Below are 21,545 nucleotides of genomic sequence, written 5' to 3'. Positions count from 1 at the left end.
CTGTGTAGATGAAGCAGCAGGTGCCACCTAATGGAAACTAAGGAATGATATGGAATTAATACTCCCAGGATGTTCAAGGAAAAACCTATTTCTATGTAGGCAGCATAACCAAAACTTGGAAGCAACTTTTAAAAATATCAAAATATAGGAGCAATGGGACATATCATATAGAAATAAAATAACATTTAATTAAATGTATTCATCAATATATTATGATGAAAGTAAAGAGAAAGAACATTCTTTATTAAACATTAAATTAATATCAAGAATCAGAAGAAAGGTTTTATTTATAAGGCAGAAGAGACTTGAGAGAACATGTCTAAGTTGAGGGAAACCTGTTAGTCTGAAAGAGGAATTTAGAACTCCCTAATTTCAAAGAATGTCTCCTCTCTGATAATTCCATCTTTGCTCTCTTGTTTTGCTGCTTATATATTTGTTGCCCTAACCTGCTAAATATATGACTCCTTGGAGTTGTATTTTCTCCTTCCCTCCTCCTCTCCTTGCCTTTTCCTGATCCCCATCCTTCTCTCCTCCTGAGTCTCCACCCCTCTCTCCTCTCTGTACTCATCCTTCAGAAACCTCACCATTTTTTGGTTTCACCTGTCACCTCTGAGGAGATGACTCATTGTTTTATACGTAGGAGTAGCCTGCTCTCCATGAGCCTGCATGTGTATCCAGCAGCTTGCTGAACTCCAGCCTTAAACTAAGTACCCTCAAAATCAAAATCATCTTCTCGAATCTGTTCGTCCTGTGGGTGGTGGTGTTTTGTTTTGTTTGTTGTTTGGTGGTATCTTTACATTTCTGTTGTCCAGGATTAATGATCAGAACCATGGTTAAGTGTTGTCCCTTACTGTGCCTATTATCCCCACTGTGTGCCTCGTCTGACAATTCTCCATGCAATACACAGTTCATTTGTCCATCCACTTGACCACTCAGTCACTCACGCAACCAGTGTTTACTGAATATCTTTAACTGATCAGAGACTTTGCTAAACATACAAGTGAGCATCTGCATCTCTACTGTATATATATATCAATATGTTTACACACAAATATATTTTTGAACAATACTTGTTAAATCTAAAATTGCAATTAAATTCCACTTGCATTTTCTGATATCTTAGCTTTTGATGCCAGATATTAATTGTTTTTCCACAGTCAGCTGTTGAAACGTCGGAAGGTGTCAGTACCTTTAAAAATTGAACAGCTCACTGAAGAACTGGATGCATGGAGATCTTGTACACAGTCTACCAACCAGTAAGTGAATATAATGTAAGAATTGGAGTGCAGATGATATTTCATTTTTAGAAAAATGTGTTTGGAATGTGTATGGTCTCATTTTTAATTTTAGCAGAACAATGACTCTTGATGTATTTAGCATATATTGATTTCACACTAACAAATCAGTAATAATGTAGTAAAATTTACAATACTATTATTTTCTGCCTCTTTAAAGTCCCTTGTTTTATTATAAATTAAGTGTAAAGTTAATTTGCCTCCATCTGTGAAGGAGAACTAAAGCATAGTCAGAGATTATTTCTAACCTAAACCTCAGTAATTCAATGATTCTCCAAAAATGAAATTTTAACATCTGTTGAAAACGTAGATCATTGGAAGACTCTCCTTATACACCTTCTGATTCACAAAGAATGGTTTATGCAACTTTACTAAAGAGAGTAAAAGAAGAATCACTCCAAGGAATTATTGGACCAGATTATGTGACTGGATCAAACCTTCCAAGTCATTCTGATACTCACATTTCTTGTCTAACAGGATTAAAAATCCAGGTACAGCCTCATGTCAGGCATGAAGTATGTATTTCCATCATTTTTATGTTTATTTTTCGAAATATTATCTTAAAACAACGTAAGTTGAATAAAAGTAGGTAACTATAAAGAGGTCTGGAGTCTATAAGGAGTTATTGCCCCACTGTGGATAGCCTATAGCTAGTATAAATAGTTGATTTCTCCTTAAAATAAATTCAGAGACACAATCATTGTACTATTAGCACAGAAGCAATTCTCATACTATGTATACTTAGTTGCAATTTATATGTATACTTAGGAACAAATATGTTTTAAATAGGTCACATCCTAAGGGAAATTAAGGGAGCAAAACCACAATCGGCACAGTTACAAATAATGATAGTATCACAATAGGTTGAATGTAATTTTCTAGTCTTCATTTGTGTTGTATAAAAACAAAGCACTTAACGACTGAGGTGTTTATAGTGTATTGCTTAGATATTATGCACTTTCTTACACAGAGTAAACCAAACTTTTCAGCAATTAAAGTCATTAGTATCCATTATAAGGAATGGCTGTTTGCCAAGGAATGGTCCCTACTGTACAATCAAATTAATGAGGATAAAGGACTCCAGGGACTCCCAGTATAGCCTGGGGGTGGGGGGTTGGGGAGCCACTACCTTGAAGAGATGGAGAAGTCATCTTAGAACCAGGACTAGTTATAAGAGTAAACAAAGCCAAATCTCTAGAAAGTGCTAATTGACACTACAGATTGGAGTAAAAGAGCTCTACTTTCCAGCAATGTACACATTTCACCGAGCAGATTCTTTTTCTTATCTCTAGTGTAAGGTGGAAAATTATATTTCTAATGCTGACATGCAGTGCTAAAGAGGAGGGTATTTTTTGGCACAGCCACTCAAAATAAATATATGGATACTAATATAATCCCTAACTAAAACTCAACTTACCACTGCAAGCTAGTTAAATATCAGAATACACCACTATGTTCCAAAAAACAAACAGGGCACATAGTTGTCTATACCTTTACCACCCATTTAGGTTACAATATAAGGAAACCAAAGCAATAAACTCAATCACTTATATTTGAGAGCAAAAAATATGAAATTTTTAGAGTATGACTACCCTTTATGTACCATTTCTAGTACTTAGTGCCTTTATGTTCCTTCTTTCCTTCTAAAATTCTTTTTCTCCATCTGGGATAGCCAAATAAACTAATAGACACTATTTGACCTCTTTGTACCTGAACTAAATCTAATTATCTCATACATTAAGGTACAAGTAACTAATATAGATGAAGTGCTACTGACCTACAATATATCTATTATATTTCAAAAGAAAATCAATGTGCTGTGGTTCTAGTTGTGAAATTTGAAGGACCTACCAACAGGAAGCTGTCTGCTTCACCTATTCCTATGAAGGGCTTTTTGTTAACTAGGAATAATTATCTAATAACAAGATGTATCATTTGAAATTATGACCAAAACCCTGATAGCCTTAAAACCTAATTAAGAAAATAAAATTATTGTTGCATTTTATGCCTTTTAAATCATGTTCTGCCTTCTAAGAGCTGAGTAATATAGATTGAAAAGTTTTTCACATTTGGTTCTTCCTAACTACCCTTGGCATATGTAATAATGGATGCACCTAAATATATAAATATGCTAGTAATTGCATGACTGAACATAATATAAATTACATAATCAGCTTTAGGACAATATATTCTTTATCTTCTGGGGAAGAGGTTCAGAGTTTTTTTTGTTTTGAGACAGAGTCTCAAGCTGTCACCCTGGGTAGAGTGCTATGGCATCACAGCTCACAGCAACCTCAAACTCTTGGGCTTAAGCCATTCTCTTGCCTCAGCCTCCCAATTAGCTGGGACCACGGGCACCTGCCACAATGCTTGACTAGTTTTTGGTTGCAGTTGTCATTGTTGCTTAACAGACCCAGACCGAGCTCAAACCTGCCACCCTAGGTGTATGTGGCCAGCGCCCTTGCTGACTAAGCCACAGGTGCCGCCAGGTTCAAAGTTTTTTCTTAAATTATTTCCCCAGCTGTATTGAAATAAGCTACATGATTAAAATAGTGAAATATATTTGTTTAGTACTAGGCATGTATTTTTTTAAATAAACTTTGTGGCAATTAGTAGCTAACCACACCTATTGTCATTGGTAGCACTACTATATTTAAAGAATTCAAATTATAAAACTGAATTTTTTTTGAAAGACATTAAAGAATAACAAGATTTTTAAAAAGCTTCTATATTCAGTAGCTGTTCAAAAATACTAATCTTTTCATAGTCTTAAATTTCCTATTAGCATTGCCTAAATGTTACCATTGGTTCTTTATTAATGATTCTCTTTTTGAAAGTTAAAAAGTATCTTACAGATTTATAATTTCATCTTCTCTTTCCTCAACTCTCACTGTGTACAGGGCCCTGTATTTTTCCTTGAAGATGGGAAATCTGCTATCTCATTGAATGATGCTTTGATGTGGGCAAAGGTGAATCCATTCTCACCTTTAGGTACTGGAATACGACTCAATCCATTTTGATAGAAGATTTCTCTCCTTGCTTAATTTTTTTTTTTTTTAAAGAAGAACTCCTGTGAGTTAGTATTACCTTAATCTTGGTTGTCCAAGAGCCCAAGGTGGGGAGGAGGACTAGGGATTGGGAAGGGTAGAGAACAACAGTTAACTTTATTTATTAACTTCAAAAAATAAAACATCTATATATTTTAAAGAAAAAATAGCTGACTTCTGTATAAAATGTAATAGCCACATTTGAGAGGAAGGAAATATTTAAATAATAAAAGACTGAATAAAAAGCTATCAGATCTAAAAATTAAGTTGGCAGACTTGCCACTATGTGTTTACATTGGCATCTCTGTACAAACAACTTGGTAGGGTTCACAGCTTTTGTCTGTTAGTGTCTGACAGCTGCGTTCACATGGATGTGTGGCGGTGTCTTGTTGAGTGGCATTCATTATTGTTGTTGCATGTTTTTGTGTGTTATCCTGAGAATGTCAGAGATTAAATTAGAGCAACAAACAAACATTCGTAAATTTCTTTTTAAACTTGGCAAGAATGGAAGTGAGATCACAGACGTGTTTATGGGGATGCCACAAAGAAAACAGTAGGGTATAAATGGATTAAATGTTTTTTCTGAGGGAAGAGAAAGAGTCACTGATAAGAGAGGGTAGCCACTAATGAGCAGAATCAATAAAAACATTGCAGAAATTCATGGAATATGTGTAATGAATGTTGGCTAAGAGAAGCATAGCAGAGAAAAAGTTGGGAAAATCTTAACTGAAATTCTTAGCCAACAACTCATGGCTCTTGCATCATGACAGTGCACCAGCTCACACAGCACACTATATTGGAACATCCTCACTCACCTGATCTGCCCCCAGTGACATTTTTCTTTACCCAAAGATAAAGGAAATATTGAAAGAAAGACATTTTGATGACATTCAGGACATCAAGGGTAATATGACAACAGCTCTGATGGCCATTCCAGAAAGAGAGCTCCAGAATTGCTTTAAAGGGTAGACTGGGCACTGGCATCAGTGCACAGCTTCCTACATTGAAGGAGACTGTAGTGTATTCGGCAGCAAGGTGTGTATAGCACTTTTTCTAGGATGAGTTCATGTACTTAATTGTCAGACTTCATATAAAAGTTTCACAAAGCGTGAAAGGTACCAAAATATTATCTTGTTGAAACACTTAAACCTATAAAATAGTGCAACACCTAGAATCATGCTTGATATACAAGTAGTACTTAATATTTGAATGATTGAATATCTTGAAATATTAAAATGTAAGGTGTGCATAACCGATCAAGTTAACAAACACCTATTTTGTCCTTTATTAAATGTATCATAAACCACTTGTTTCATTCATATTGTATAAAAGTTTTCAGTTATAAGTTTAGTACATATCAATACATAGATGGATATGCTGTCAAAATCCTTTTTTAAAAAAAAGAAACATTATAGAGATTTTTATATAAAGTTCAGCTGTTCAAGATGTAAGTTATATAGGCCTGAAAAATCACTTCTCAGCCTTTGGGCCAATAGCAAGTGTATAGGTGTGAAAAAAATTGTGGGTGAAAAATACAAAGGGTGATCAGATATATATGAGCACCTGTGTTAGGTGATAATTGTGTTTAAAGATAATTTGGTATGCATAGATAACTAGTTTTTGATTGATGCATTTAATATTTGCATAATAAGCTCATATCAATTTATATTAACTTTACAGCAAAGTTTATTTGATGACAATTAGCTTCAAATAAATTTCTGTAAGGAGATAGAACCCTAGTTGAGATTTTGGATATATTATATAATTTTAATTTTGAAATACTTATTAAAGTGTAAAGCTGTAAAAATCCTGATATCTAATTACAAATACTGTATTTCAACTTGATGAGAATCCTGACTTTCAAATCTATGAAATTAATGCATACTAAGAAGAATAGTATTTTGATACTCAAGTTGTTTTGCAGGATTATAATGTAGATATTTTTGTCTGACTAAAGAGTAAGCTCATACAACTAGGATGATTGGGGCTTTTATTATCTTTAAAATAGTTGCATTTTTTAAAAAATACAAAAAAGAAAATTGTTACATTCAAAATATTTTTAAAACTTTCATAAACAATCTTTTTCTTTAAACTAGAAAAAAATATATTATGTATCTATGTATCATATTTATCCCATAGAGAATTTCTAACTTCTCAGAAAAGACATTACAGGCTTAAATTTCACTTTATGAAAAAATTAATAAATATTATAGGAAAAAATATATGTGACTCAGAGACACAATGGGTAATAAAAAGAGTACCTGAGAAGTATTTTTGTAACTTTTAGTGCTATCTGTAACTCAGATTTTCCTTCGGAGGAGAATTATTAATTGGCACATATATACTGAAATCCCCTCACTTAGAGACTGCAGTCTCAATGTCAGTCATTCTTTTAATTTTTTTTAAACATATTAATAAGACTGTGCTTTAAATACTTTAAAGGATATCATTAAGTTATACATATATAAACAATTACTACCTTCTGTATTTTTAATGAATGCAGGAAAATAATATTGTATATAAATAGGAAGAAAACATTACACAACTCTTTAATACATGAATATAGTAAAGAATAACCCAATTTCTGTCTAAAATTTAAATTGGATAAATTCAACTATCTTTCTCTTATCACTTGGCTTCTACAGTGTTCTGTACCTTAATTATATAACTATTAATTCTTCATAGAATTATAAATATGCCATTTGACTGCGTCAATCTGTATATATTATGCCTTAATATGAAAAACAAAAAGAATTCATTTATAAAAATATTTTTACTGTTAGATTTCATATGCAAAAATGCAAATAAATAATATGGATTTATTTTATTATTTCAAGAAGTTCATCCTACCAATAATGTGGACAGATTATTTTGCAGGTTTAAATATGCCTTTATGAAATAAGAGTCTCCTTAGATAATGATTTTCAAAGCATTGGAAAAATGTTTTGGCTTGAAGTTACTAGTTACAGGGTGGTTAATAAAATGACATCAAAATAAGTTATATCTTGTGAAAATATATGATTTTTATGTCAATCAAGATAAATGAAATATCTGTATTTCCATGAAATTGTCCAAATGTGTTCAGCAACAGGGTTGCATGAGAGCAATGGCTGTATTTTATTGTCCTTATAACAAGAAAATTTACATTTTGGGGGTTGCAAATCAGAAAGTATTCTGAATCTAGCAAAAGCTTCACAAATTGTAAAATTTAGCATCTCATATTTAGTGTATCAATAATATAGAGACATCTTTATAATCTACTCTTAATAAATGCTCATTGTACCAAATCCTTGAGACATTTGTACCTAAATAATTGAAATATATACTTTCATGCTGAATACCTATGCTATACAATATGACAAGTCCTTATCTAAATGTGTATGTAATATGTATTTCAGGTCCCCTAAATTTTAGTAAGTACTGCAGTTAAAGCCTGATGTGGCATAGTGACTGCTAAGATAAGCAGTAGTCTCAGGCCTGGAAACAGCAGTGAGAGACCGCCATTGGTCCATGAATGCTGAGGCAGAGGCGTTAGAGGTATGAAGGGCTAACTGGCTGGTTACCCTACCCAGAAACTTAGGAAGATCGCTTCATTGTATTGTCCCAGAGGCTAATTCTCCACTGATAAGAAACACTGAGTACAATATATCCCAAAATTAGTATAAAAAAGGAAAAGCATGTACTAATTAATATAAATGGCATGTCACAGTATTCCTATCCCCATGGCAAACATTCTGCCCATCAAAAGATTCTGTTCCTCTACAGGCTGCAGTCTGTCCTAGAAAAGTGCATTGCTTCGGGCGGCACTTGTAGCTCAAGGCGTAGGGCGCTGGCCCCATCTACCAGGGGTGGTGGGTTCAAGCCCGGCCCCGGCCAAAATTGCAAAAAGAAAAAAGAAGAGTGCATTGCTTCCTCTGTGTAAGATCCCCTTTGCAGTGAATGGTATTCCTAAAATATGCCTGTAGTGTTAGCTTCTGTTGACACACTCACCCTCAAGAGGCTCTTGAGGTTGCCTACTATGATCGTATTTCATTTAAACCCTGTAAAACCCTTTCCCAAAGAATTAATTTCATGGGTTAAAGTGTTATAATCATAATTTTATACTTTAGAAAATAACAGAGTACAAGACCACAGGTAAATTCCTTAAGGCTGGTTGAGATACGCATTTGAACTGGATCTTTACTAGATCTCTTCCCAGACAAAACTGGATTCTGAACATGTTCCTAAGAGTTACTCCTATCTTCAGGGCTCTCTTCGAGTTTTTTCCCCAAATGTTATCTATCCTAAAAATGTGAAATATAGCAAGAAAGTCTGTGAAGGTAGAAATGATAATAACACCTTCATTATGCAGAAGGTTTGGAACCTTCAAAGATGCAGATAAATGGATACATTTGGCTGGAAGCTGGCATTTATGTTGTGGGATGCGGCATTAGTGATGTGCAGCCTGGAAGTCGAGTGACTTGTGCTGACTTGTTAGTGAGCCAGCATTGAAATGTGAATAATTCCAGTTGAAGTAGATGTTCCACATATGAATGTTAAATTACCAAGAATACATGAAAGATAATTTTTCAGATTATCAGTCTGCTTTTGTTTCCCTTCCATAAAAATGTGGAACTCTGCAGTATCCAGTAGGAATTTTTAAATTGAACTAAATGGATTGCTGAACACCAGAGCCAAATTCTAAAGAAAGCCTGATTTTCTTTCCCCACCACTCCTTATCAGTAGGAAAGACATTTGAGACATTTGTACCTAATAATTGAAATATGTACTTTCGTGCTGAATACCTGTGCTATACAATATGCCAAGTCCTTATCTAAATGTGTCTGTATGTATGTATTTAGGGTCCCCTAAATTTCAGTAAACACTGCAGTAAGTACTCACTCCAGGCTGCACATCACTAATGCCGCATCCCACAATATAAATGCCAGTTTCCAGCCAAACGTATCTATTAATCTGCATCTTTGAAGGTTCTGAACCTTCTGCATAATTAAGATTTTATTTTCATTTCTACCTTCAGAGACTTTTGCTAAAGTGGTTTAAATTAAGGGTAATAATGGAAATGAGCAAGATTTTCTATGAGCCAGTGTATAACAATTCAAAAATGAATTTTTATTAATGAATATGACGTATAAATATATAATAGTCAATGTAGTAACTTTTTTTTTTTTTTTTTTGGCTGGGGCTGGAGTTGAACCTGCCACCCCTTGTATATGGTGCCAGTGCCCTGCTGCTTGAGCCACAGGCACCGGCCCAATGTAGTAACTCTTAATTTCTAGTGAGAAAAACATATTACAAAGTAGATTCACCATTCCTATAAAATTTCTGAGAAAGAACTGTTACTTATGGTGAATTATGTTTAATTGTACCTTTAAAATTATTTTTGCTGATTCTGCACTTATTTATTTGATCTTATATTTTCCACAGTACCTGGCACAGTTGTTTAATAAATAGTTGTTGTATTGAATTGAAAAGAAATGTTCTCAGTCCAATTATGGATAAGACACCACTTCCATTTGTTTATTATTGAAACACATCCACAAGTAGATGGTAACATTCCTTTAGTGTGGCAAGAGATGGTGGTATCACTTCTTCAAAGACACTGGACAAGTGCTTGTCAAGGTTTATTTTCCATGCTTGTGGTAGGTTCCACAACAGACTCACAGGATTGTATTCCACCTTGCTTCACATAAATTTCTCTATGCGAATTGGCACCATTACCTTCATTTTCTGGAATATTTGAATAAATAAAATTAAAATCAATTTATTTAAAGATTTACACAACCATCAGTGTTTCTAACATATCAAATATATGCAGAATGATTGGCAGCAGGCTGAACACAGGTTAATCTTAATGTCTGGTAAATAAGAATATCGAAATCATGTATTATAGTAGTCATTAAAAAAACATCTGAATGTCATCCACCTTCTGAAGTCATCTACAGTGCCTAAAAATACCCAGGGCTTATTTTGGTGCACCTGATACTAAATATGACACAACTATCTTTAGATAATGTTTCATAAAGCAGCTGAGGCAACAGTGACACAATTTTGGACTTAGATTTGACAAATGTCTGTGATTCATAATTCAGTTTATTATGGAACTCTGATTACACTGAGGCATCCAAGCTGGCCACTCAGTTCTCATGTGGGGGACCAGGAGCAAGTAAGAAATCTCTATCCCATTAGCCTGTAATTTTGCTAGAAACTAGATTTTGGTAAAGAAGTAGAGTAACTTAAGTGTTAATAAAAGAAAAAAAGCAAAGGTATATAACTACCTTACAGTGAATTTTGGCTACTCTGTTTGACAATTAGATTTTCAGATGAACAGCCTGTGATTTCAGTGTTTTTATGTACAATATGACATTGGAAGATAGATAGGGTTAAGTTCCTGTAGTCTAATGTTCCAGCCACTTTCTTCTCCAGTAAGTTTTAAATTGGGGTAGCTGACCTAAAGTATTCACTCTACCCTTTTATCAAGAAACAACTGAAACAGAATGTCTTTACCAAGTTTAGAAAAAAAATCCTTTAATTCTTAAAATAGTTCTCATATCATTACCAATGTCAAATCCACAGGTTTCATTAATTTCCTGTGTACCTAAACTAAGATAATACAAGTACGTATCTGAAACAGTATTTAGAGAAGTAAAAAAATAAAACAAACCCCCCCAAATGTATGTTCACCTTCCCATCATGATCTTCCCTCTACCAGGAAGCCTTCCACAAACCCACCTCCTTTTCCACTAGAGTGAAAAAGAACCATAAAAAAGAGCATTGAGAGAATAAATTGGGAGATGTTATTTATAGTAATTTGTACACTATCAAAACTATTAAAGTAAAAATCCATTTTCCTTGGAATCCTGATCAGAGATAATGATGGCAAACTCATATGTGAGCCTTGAAAATTTTCCAGAAACGTAACAGAAATGAGAAATACTCGTTAGCAATTCAGACATCAGTAGGCCTCAGTTTCTGGATGGCCTATTTGCACCTGTGTCTTACACAGGGACAGAGACCATATTGAGACGACATCACTACCCCTTCTTGCTTTTCTTTTCATTGAGGGTGCCAAACCAAGAGGTAATGCCTTTCCCATCCCCAGGAAGGTTCACTTAGCCATAAGGGGAGAGGCAAGCAAGTTAAAAAGAGAAAGGAAGAAAGAATAAAGAATCCTCCCCGCGTCTCTCCTTGCCCTGCCTCTGCTCCCATCACACCCACTCCTGCCTCCTGGTGCTCCACTTGCTGCCCTGGCCGCAGCTCCTACCCTGCTGGAACTTTCCCTGCATGTATCACCAGCAGGAGGAGGTTCGAGCAGATTGCAGGAGAGGTGGTTTTCCCAGAATCTGAAGGTGACGTTATGGATATACATTTTTTTTACTGAAACATTCACTGCTGTTGGATTCTGTCATATCCCAGGTATTCAATGATCTAAAGGAGGATAATAGGCTGGCCTCTGTCTGTTAAGAAATGTGCTCTGGGACTGGGCACAGTGGCTCACACCTGTAATCTTAGCACTCTGGAAAGCTGAAACAATAGCATCTCTTGAGTTCAGGAGTTAAAGATGAGCCTGAGCAAGAGCAAGACCCCATCTCTACTAAAAATTAAAAAACTGGCAGGCACCTCTAATCCCAGATACTTGGGAGGCTAAGCCAGGAGGACCACTTGAGCCCAAGAGTTTGAGGTTGCTGTGAGCTATGATGATGCCAAGGTGACTAAGACTCTGTCTCAAAAAAAAAAAAAAAATGTACTCTAAGGAACACTAAGTTCTATAAGGCCATCAAAGCAAAAGGAAAACCAAATATTGACATGTGATCAAAGAGAATTTGGAACACATTTTATGTTGTATCTCTCCTCTTTAAAATTTACAATGCATATTAGCATTTTAAAGGTTTTCAGAGGTTATAAGTTTCCAGAAAAGGAATCTGATGACTTTGATCTCTCAGACTTTATATAAAAAAGAAATATTTACCCCTAGTGAAATCCTTCTTAGTACTTTTGGAAACATGCTATGTAGCAAAGGTCCACAAACGTTTTCTGTAAAGAGCCTGATAGTAAATACTTTAGTCTTTGTGGTAGGGTTGCCATATAAAACATGGGACACCATATTTTGAATTTCAGATAAAAAATAATTTTTAGTAAATGTGTGCCCTACATATGTCCTCAAAATTATTTGTTGCATTGCCCTCTGTTTTTATTTGCTAATCCTGGCAGCTCTGCTTTGTGGGCCATATACACTCTTTAGCAGTTAATTATCTATCCATATCTACCCAGAAGAAAAAAATCATTTAATTATTTTATTGTAAAGACATTTGCACTAGATTGTTTATCATAGCTCAGTTTACAACAACCAAGATGTGGAAACAACCTAAATGTCCAACAACCCAGGAATGATAAACTGTGGTATATGTACACCATGGAATACTATTCAGCCATAAGAAAAGATGGAGAGGGTGGCACTATAGCTCAGGGGGTAGGGCGCCGGCCACATATACCCAGGCTGGTAGGTTCGAACCCGGCCCAGGCCAGCTAAACAAACAATGACAACTACAACAAAAAAAATACCCAGGCACTGTGGCAGGTGCCTATAGTCCCAGCTACTTGGGAGGCTGAGGCAGGAGAATCACTTGAGCCCAAGAGTTTGAGGTTGCTGTGAGCTGTGATGCCATGGCATTCTACCAAGGATGACATAGTGAGACTCTTGTCTCAAAAAAAAAAAAAAGGAATGAAAAGAAAAGATGGAGACTTTACATTTTTTGTATTAACCTGGACAGCGTTAAGACACATTTTTCCTGGTAAAGTATCACAAGAATGGAAAAGCAAATATCCAATGTATTCAATATTAATATGAAGCCAGTAGATGTTCTAATAAACATCCACACAAGAGAAAAACTTATTTAAAGTTGGGCCAGGGGAAGAGAGGGGGAGGGAGGGGGATTAGTGAGCTTCCACCTGATAGACACAATGTAAGGGCACATGGCAACCTCCTGGGGGAGGGGCACAACTACAACAGGGATCTGACCTAATAGATGCAAACACTGTACCCTAGTGGTTTGTACCCTCACATTAATCTGAAAAAAATAAATAATAAAATATCCACCCCTGCTGTTGTAGGGGAAGCAGCATAGGCAAAGCATTCAATGAGCAGGCATGCTATGTCTCACATTATTCATGAACATAGAAATTTGAATTTCAGAACATTTGTATGTATTGGGAAATACTATTTTGATAATTTTTTTTCAACTATTAAAAATGCAAAAAGCAGGGCTGGGTGGGGTGGCTTATGCCTATAATCCTAGCACTCTGGGAGGCGGAGGCAGGTGGATTGCCTGAGCTCACAGGTTCGAGACCAGCCTGAGTCAGAGTGAGACCCCAACTCTAAAAATAGCCAGGTGTTGTGGTGGGTGCCTATAGTCGCAGCTACTTGGGAGGCAGAGCCAAGAGAATCGCTTGAGCCCAAGAGTTTGAGGTTGCTGTGAGCTATGATGCCATGGCACTCAAGCCAGGGTGACAAAGTGAGACTGTCTCAAAAAAAAATGCAAAAAGCATTTTTAACTCGTAGGCTATACAAAAGCAGGCAACGGGCTGAACTTGGCCTATGAGCTGTAGTTTGCTGTACTATAAATGCTTTCTGAATTAACAAAGTTTCAACAAGGAACATCTTGTGCTACAACTAATTGGGAAGTCTAGGTATTTAAGTATTGATGTATGTCTTAGGACTGACTTATACTAAAGAAGTGAGTTTGGAGCTCTGCTAAAGAGCTTCACTGTTTAGATTCACCTATTGAAGACTAAATCAGGACAGAAATGTATCTAATAGCAGGTGGGCATGGGGGTGACAGGGCCTTAGGAGACCAAATGCCCTCTCTACCCTGCATCAAAAAGCACAATCCAGACCAAGCACGGTAGGCTCAGACCTGTAACTCCAGCAAGCTGAGGTCAGTGGATCCCTTGAGCTCAGGAGTTCAAGACCAGCCTGAGCAAGAGTGAGACCCCATCTCCACTAAAAATAGAAAAACTAGCTGGGAATGGGGGCGGGTGCCTGCAGACTCAGCTACTCAGAAGGCTAAAGCAAGAATATCCCTTGAGCCCAAGAGTTTGAGGTTGCTGTGAGCTGTGACCCCATGGCACTCTACCCAGAGTGACAGAATGAGACTCTGTCTTAAAAAAACAAACAACAACAAAAAAAAGAAACAGCATAACTGCAGACAATTTAAGACTGAATATTAGCCTAGAACAAATTAACTATTTTTAAAACTTTAATTGAACAAAGGAAAACAAACAAAAATCTATTTTAAGAGGCAAAAAGTTAAAACAAGAACTTACGTGAAATAGGGGCAACTTTTCCCCTTGGAACCTTGGCCTTAAACCTGCACCCAGAGGATTGGGCAGGAAGACGATTGAGAGTAATTTCTCCCACTGTGGGTTTGACGCCAAACCATTCTATGAAACAGAAATACAAACGTTATTTCTCAAAAAAAGTCACAACAGCCATTGTCAAAATATGATAATTTAAAAATTAAGCAAATGATTAAAGTATCTGTCACGTCATGTTCTTCAGAATGGTGTGAATACACAGATTAATAATGCCCTTTCCACGTTACTCACATATCTTTGGTGCAGAAAATAGATCTTTTAAAGGCAATATCTAGATGTTTCTAAAAGTCTTTAATACATTTTTATTTAGTGATAGCATATGCACAAAAAGGTGAACAAATCATAAATTTAATTTACTCCAATATGGAGTGACTATACCTGGAATACTATCACCCAGATCAAAAAATGATATTTTACCCCTACCCCCCAACCCTCTCTTATCTTTCCAGACAGCATCCTAAAAGGCAAAGACTGTCCTGACTTCTCTAAATATAGGTTGGCTTTACCTATTTTTAATGTTATAAATAAAGTCACACAGCACCTATTTCTTCAGCATTTTTATAGTACAAAATTGTGCCTTAATATTACTTGTAGGTTTTCCCTATTTCTTTGTAACTAATCCTATGAACCACAGTCTTTGGGCTGTTTCCTTGTGTTTCTAAAGATCACTCCCTCTTCTGTGGCCCATCCTTCACGAGGCCTGAAGAAGAGCCTGCAGTCACTTCTACTCATCAGTTGTGCTCTGTTAATGCTAAATATGACTCTGGTTTGTATAGTTTCAGAACTAGAATCTGAATGAATTAATGACTTTGGCTACAAATAAGAAACTTTTGAAGTTAGTAGTCTCTAGAATCAAGACTGGAGATGGAATATTATTCAAGAATTAGAAGAGCTGCAGTAATTCTTGGCTAAAGAGAAAGTGCATTCAAAAGCAAATATAGGTTAGCTTTGTGCAAAGATGGACTTTTAAATAGAAAAATAAAAATAATGATGTGTGATTTGTGGTGTTAAAAAGTGACTTGATAGACCTCAGTTAACTAAAATGCTGGACTTGAGGTACGGGCTGGCAGGGAGTGATTAGAGCCAGTGTCGTAAAGCCTTTGTAGTTTTCTGAGGAAGAGAATAAAGATATGAATTAATTTTAGACCAAGATAAATATGCATGTTAAAATTTCTAGATTAGCGCTAAAGAGTAGAAATTTAAAATTTTCTAAATGAGTACTGGGGAAAAAAGTTTTCAGGAAAAAAAAATTCAGTCTGAAAGAAAGATATGTGAGACAAAAACATTTCTGCCATGACAAATTACCACAAACTTTATGACTTAAAACAATAGCCATTTTTATCTTGCGGGACAAAAGTGTGGGTTCTCTATTTAGATTCTTCTCACAAGGCTAAAGCCACCGTATTGGCAGGACTGCACTCCTTTCTGGAAGCTCTGGGGATGACTCATGCTCCATGCTCACTCAGCTTGTTGGCAGAATGCACTTCCTCATGTTTGTAGGCCTGTCATCCCTGTGTTCTCTGCTGGCCGTCAGCCCAGGATTGTTCTTTGCTCCTAGAAGCTGTGCTAGGAACTGCCACAGAAGCAGGTGGCGATCCTATCCCACTTCACATCCCTCTGATTCCAGTTGGAGAAAAATCTCTACTTTTAAAAGCTCCTGTGATTAGATTGGGCCCACATGCATACACTATTCAAAGGTTCATAACTTTAGTTACATCTGCAAAGTCTCTTATGCCATGGAACATAACGTATCCACAGGTTTTGGAGATTAGGGCCAAATGGACAACGTGGGGGCTGTTCTGTCTACTGCAAAGTTTTGCAAAGTTAGATGAAATCTTAAAGTTTAAAAATATGTATAAGTTGGGCAGTGCCTGTGGCTCAGTGAATACAGCACCGGCCCCATATATCGAGGGTGGGGGTTCGAACCCGGCCCCAGCCAAACTGCAATTCAAAAAAATAAAAAAAATAGCTGGGTGTTGTGGCAGGTGCCTGTAGTCCCAACTACCTAGGAGGCTGAGGCAAGAGAGTTGCCTAAGCCCAAGAGCTGGAGGTTGCTGTGAGCTGTGATGCCACGGCACTCTACTGAGGGCAACAAAGTGAGACTCTGTCTCTAAAAAAAAAGTATAAGTAAAATGAAGAATAATATATAATTAGTGCGCATGCATTAAAATATTTTTTAATCAAAGAAATTATAAACAAAGGGAGCAGAACGGTAGTTATCCTCAGAGGGGAGTGTGGAGAATGCACTCAGAGAGGGGCACACCAGGGCAGGTGAAGGTGTTAACAAAACTGTGTAAGGATATACAAGAGATTTTTCATTGTCATTACTTTTGTTTACATTGCACACGTATGTTATATACTTGCATGCGTGACATTTCACAGCAAAACTTGAATGTTTAGAAACAAGGAAATTCGAATATAAAATTCTCCAAAAGTATAAAATTCTTTCTTTTACTCACAAATTCATGAGCCAGAGATGAGAAAAGTTAAAGAGAAACAAGAAATATACAAGGTGGACAGAGTAAGGGAAGACAAAGCTCAAGATATCTATCTCACAATTTTAGGGAGGTATTAAAATTGATGCTTTCCTCTCCTCCCTTGAGACCAGAGAGAAAATAGCTCCTTTCTTCAGAAAATGGGGTTCTTAGGAGAGGAATTCTAATGACCTATATCTATCTGACTCCTTTCCAAATGCCACAGAAATGATGAGGTTTCTAGGTGTCTGGAATCAAATGAGATAAGATTTCAGTATGTGAGTGGTATCCTGAATAAGTGTAAAAAAAGAAAAAAATTCATTTACTTTTCCTCCTGTCTGGGAATCTGATGGCAAATGCTTTGGATACGTACAGAATGATTTTGGTCCTATCTCTGAAAAGTTGCTGTGGGTTGTTCAATCTGCCTCCTGTCTACACACCAACAAAGCTCCACTGACTATCCTCTGGATAGCATTTAACAGTGAATCATGGTAATCTCAGCTTTTCCAAAGAAATTTACATCCTGATTAACTCTTAAGAACTTTAGTTACTTGAGCTGATATATGAACTTCTTATTTCCCACAAATGTTTTACATGAGTAGATTTGTAAACATTTTTCTAACAAAAAAAGTCTATTCCCTATATCAACGTATGCCATCATCAGAAGAATAAATTATTACATAAACCACTCCACTGATAAGAAAGCATCCGCTGCTGGCATTAGTGAAGGTCCCCCCCTTTGAATGAGTGACAGAAGAAAACAGAAATGGACCAATTCAGGTTTTCTTTCATCTGTGCCCAAGAATAGCCTCCCAGAGCGTGAAAGAACTCTGCTGTTACCAAGGAAAACTTACCTGGATTTAATTTTCTACTTAATTTTCTTTGCAACATATGTAAAAGAAAGAGGAACTCTACTTTAAGATCATTGCTGAGCTTGTTGGGATTGCTTAGTAATTCTGACAACCTAATGTTATCTTTAATAGACTTGGAAGCGGTAGATCTGGGAACCAGGGGTAAACGCATCTGGTAACTGTAGTCTGTGAAATTCACCAAGTCATCCTGGATGCTTTTAATTCTGGAAATAAGAAATAAAACACTGTTGACAAGCTTCACTTTCGTAATGAGATTTATATTATCAAAATATTCATATTAAATTCTACTTAGGAAATTTTGAATAATTTTAAATAACTTACTCTCGATGTGTTAATAAAGTATAAACCTCTTGCATTAGTATTTCAGGTACTCCGGCTTTACAATGTATTGTTCCATGGATTAGTTCTTTAGGTAATTTCAGTTTTTTTTTGGCCAGGAACTTTGTAGAAAGAAAATATTTTCATCATAAGTTTTATAAAAAATCTCCAATTATTATGAATTTGCTCTACTCTCTATTTTATTTATCTCTCAACTAATTTTCTGCTGTTTAACACATCATATTTAACAGATCATATTCAGCAGGAAAACTAATCATCAAACCCCATTCTAATTGAAATGAATATGCACAGTTTCATAGGTGCCTTGTGACATAAACTAATGGATTTACTAAATTTTGTGATAACAGAAGAGGCCGCCAACTCAGCAGCATTGAATCCTAGCGCAGTCATACACACCTGTAGAGATCCAAGAAGTTAGAAGTGCACCTTTTAAAACAAAGTTTTTAACAGTTAAAAGTGTAAATAGTTGCTAATTTACCTTCTCCAGCTGTGCCCAGTTATCCAGCTTGACTTTTAAAGAGGTTCCATTTTCAAAGGATGATAGTGTAAGTTCCCAGGGGTAATATATACTAAGTATTTCTGCAATCAGGAAACCATTTGAAAAATCCCTGATCATAACAATAAAGAATGATACAAAGTGTAGTTAATTATGCAGTTTGTATTATTTTATAAGTAACTAAAACACATCTAATATTCCATACTGACAAAGTATCTTGTAAAATTAATTTTGTTGGGTCATTGCTCTGAGGACGACCTAATTGGAATAGCATTTTAGTGAGATTATATACATATCAAAGGCTTGAGTGTTCTTTTCAGGTACTCAAACTACTAATTTTGTTGAATGTGCACTTTAGCATGATCCCTAGCCTCCTTGTCAGAAGTACCGAATACTGAAACTAGTACAGTAGTCATTGCTAGCATGTAGTTTTCTCTTTCTTCATTATTTCAGAGATAGAAGATTCTTTCTTACCATAGATTTTAGCATCCTCAGCATGTGATATTTTCCCCCTTTCCTTACCGAGCCCTTTTCACATTTTCACTTAAAGCACCTAATAACTTATCTTTGCCATACCAGAATTGCCATTTTTGCTTGGGGCCATTATTAATTAAAATAAGGGTTCCTTGAACACAATCACTGAGGTACGGTGACAGTGTATTTGATGACCAAAAAAGCTATTAAGTGGCTAGAAGCCACAGTTTGGCTTTCTGCAGTTTCGGTTACCTTCAGTCCACTACAGTCTGAAAATATTAAATGGAGAATGCAAGAAATAAATCATAATTTTAAAATTGTGCACCTTTATGAATAGTGTGAAGAAATCTACCCTGTCTGTTCTGTCCAGGAAGTGAACCCTCACTTTGTTCAACTATCCCTCGCTGTAGATACTGTCTGTCCTCTAGCCACTTAATAGCTTTTTTGGTTATGAAATACACTGTCACAGTACCTCAGTGATTGTGTTCAGGAACCTTTATTTTAATTAATAATGGCCCCAAGCAAAAATGGCAATTCTGGCATGGCAAAGATAAGTTATAAGGTGCTTTAAGTGAAAATGTGAAAAGTGCTCGGTAAGGAAAGGGGGAAAATATCACATGCTGAGGATGCTAAAATCTATGGTAAGAAAGAATCTTCTATCTCTGAAATTATGAAGAAAGAGAAAACTGAGTGCTAGTTTTGACACTGCACCTCAAACAGCAAATGGTGCAGCCCCATTGTGCACGAAGTGCTTAGTGAAGATGGAAAAGGCATTAAATTTGTGGGCACAAGACATGAACAGAAATGTGTTCCAGCTGATGGCAATTGCGTTCAATGGATTCAGGCATTCACTGGCGGGGATCTTGATATATTCTTGGTAAATGAGGGACTCCCTTAAACCAGAATGTTTCCTGCAAAAAGATTCATTGCCTTAATTTCATTTGCCAACTAAATCCTTTAGTTGGCATTCTCAGAGCAAATATTAACTGCTACAGATAAGTCATCTATTTAAAATCCCTGATTACCCTAAACCACTGATCCTCACTAGAATTGGAGGAATACAACTTTGCGGTCATCAAAGCATTCTACATTAGCTTAATTAATTGTACAGTTTAATGATTGAGTAACTGGGCCAATAAAACGTCTTATCGTATTTTTTTCAAAACCCTTGCTCCCTGAGAGGTGTTTTCCTGTGCAGGTGGGTGTGGTGAGTGGGCGGCAGGACAGGTGGCAGAAAGGAGGCTGTGGGGACCCCGGGCTTCTGCGGAAGGTGCAAACTCCCGGGTCTGGGCCGCCTCTAGCACCTGTTGACGTTCCTGGGGAAGAAGCTGAGATCGAGACTCTGGAGCCAGCGCAGGACGGAGCGAGACAGGCGGGAGCTCTTCGGGGGATGCGGATAGACCACACACTTCTTAGTCTTCTCTGGGATAGAAGCTGCTGGCTGTGGCAAAAATGACAATGACTTGGAAAGGGCTGCCGCCGGCAATGTCAAATACTGTTTCTCCCGGCCGGCGGCAGCCATGACGCTTTCTGGGTTTCTATGGCAACACCAGAGGCCGGCGGGAATGCAGAATGAGTTGGGCGGGACCTGGCGGGGTGAAGGCGGAGCCTCAACGTTCGCGCAGGCGCCTTGGGCCACCCGCTGCCCCGGTTTCTGGGCGCGCGGCTGTGGGTGAAGTCGGGGAAGCGACGCCGCCTCCATGGCGAGAGTGCGGTCGTGAGGGTGTCGCCCTTGGGCGGCGGTCTCACCTTGGTTTTGTCAGCCTCACTTTTAACCAATTTCGAGTGCGTATGTTTTCTTTTGTTTCCTTGTTAGTAATTTTGTATCTTAAATATTGCCGTTTTTGAGGAGCGTTCCGAGGAGAAGGCTCCAGAAGACAGGGATGTGGCGGAGGGGAGGAGTCTTTGAAATTGAATATTTGTGTACGAAATTTAACATACCTTTTCTTTTTAATGATTTCATTCAGCTTTCATAAAAAAAAAAAATGACATAGTATATGAAAGCATCGTGTGTTTGCAGTTATCCAGTTTTACAAAAGAAACTTTAATGCTATTGTCTGGTTGTTTTATGTTGTAATCTGGTTTAATTTATGTAAAATGTATATTGAATGCTTTCCTTTTTTATACCTGCCTTAAATAATTTGGCAATCAAAATTTTAAAATTTTAATAAAAAATC

At 36.7% G+C, this 21,545-nt stretch overlaps 2 protein-coding genes across 7 annotated transcripts in view; one reads left to right on the top strand and one right to left on the bottom strand.

Moving 5' to 3' along the window:
- Window positions 1-7,610, top strand: part of WDR17 (WD repeat domain 17) — a 73,286-nt gene extending 65,676 nt beyond the window's left edge. For all 6 annotated transcript variants that reach the window (XM_053585274.1, XM_053585268.1, XM_053585252.1 and 3 more), the window contains 3 exons: window positions 1,158-1,256; window positions 1,606-1,786; window positions 4,196-7,610. In XM_053585274.1, coding sequence (XP_053441249.1) covers window positions 1,158-1,256; window positions 1,606-1,786; window positions 4,196-4,315 — 400 coding nt within the window. In that variant the 3' untranslated portion in view covers window positions 4,316-7,610. The remainder of the gene's footprint in view (window positions 1-1,157; window positions 1,257-1,605; window positions 1,787-4,195) is intronic.
- A 2,224-nt stretch (window positions 7,611-9,834) lies between these two features.
- Window positions 9,835-20,926, bottom strand: SPATA4 (spermatogenesis associated 4). The gene is made up of 6 exons (XM_053585229.1): window positions 20,673-20,926; window positions 18,877-19,006; window positions 18,381-18,499; window positions 18,042-18,262; window positions 14,663-14,779; window positions 9,835-10,069 (listed from the first exon to the last, which is right to left on the bottom strand). The coding sequence occupies exons 1-6, from the start codon at window positions 20,888-20,890 to the stop codon at window positions 9,957-9,959; spliced, it is 918 nt and encodes a 305-aa protein (XP_053441204.1). The 5' UTR covers window positions 20,891-20,926; the 3' UTR covers window positions 9,835-9,956.
- Window positions 20,927-21,545: the final 619 nt, after the last annotated feature.

The sequence above is a fragment of the Nycticebus coucang genome, chromosome 1 (assembly GCF_027406575.1).
Source record: "Nycticebus coucang isolate mNycCou1 chromosome 1, mNycCou1.pri, whole genome shotgun sequence".
NCBI lineage: Eukaryota > Metazoa > Chordata > Mammalia > Primates > Lorisidae > Nycticebus > Nycticebus coucang.
The sequence above is the reverse complement of the archived record's forward strand: the minus strand, read 5'-3'. Positions and strand labels throughout refer to the sequence as shown.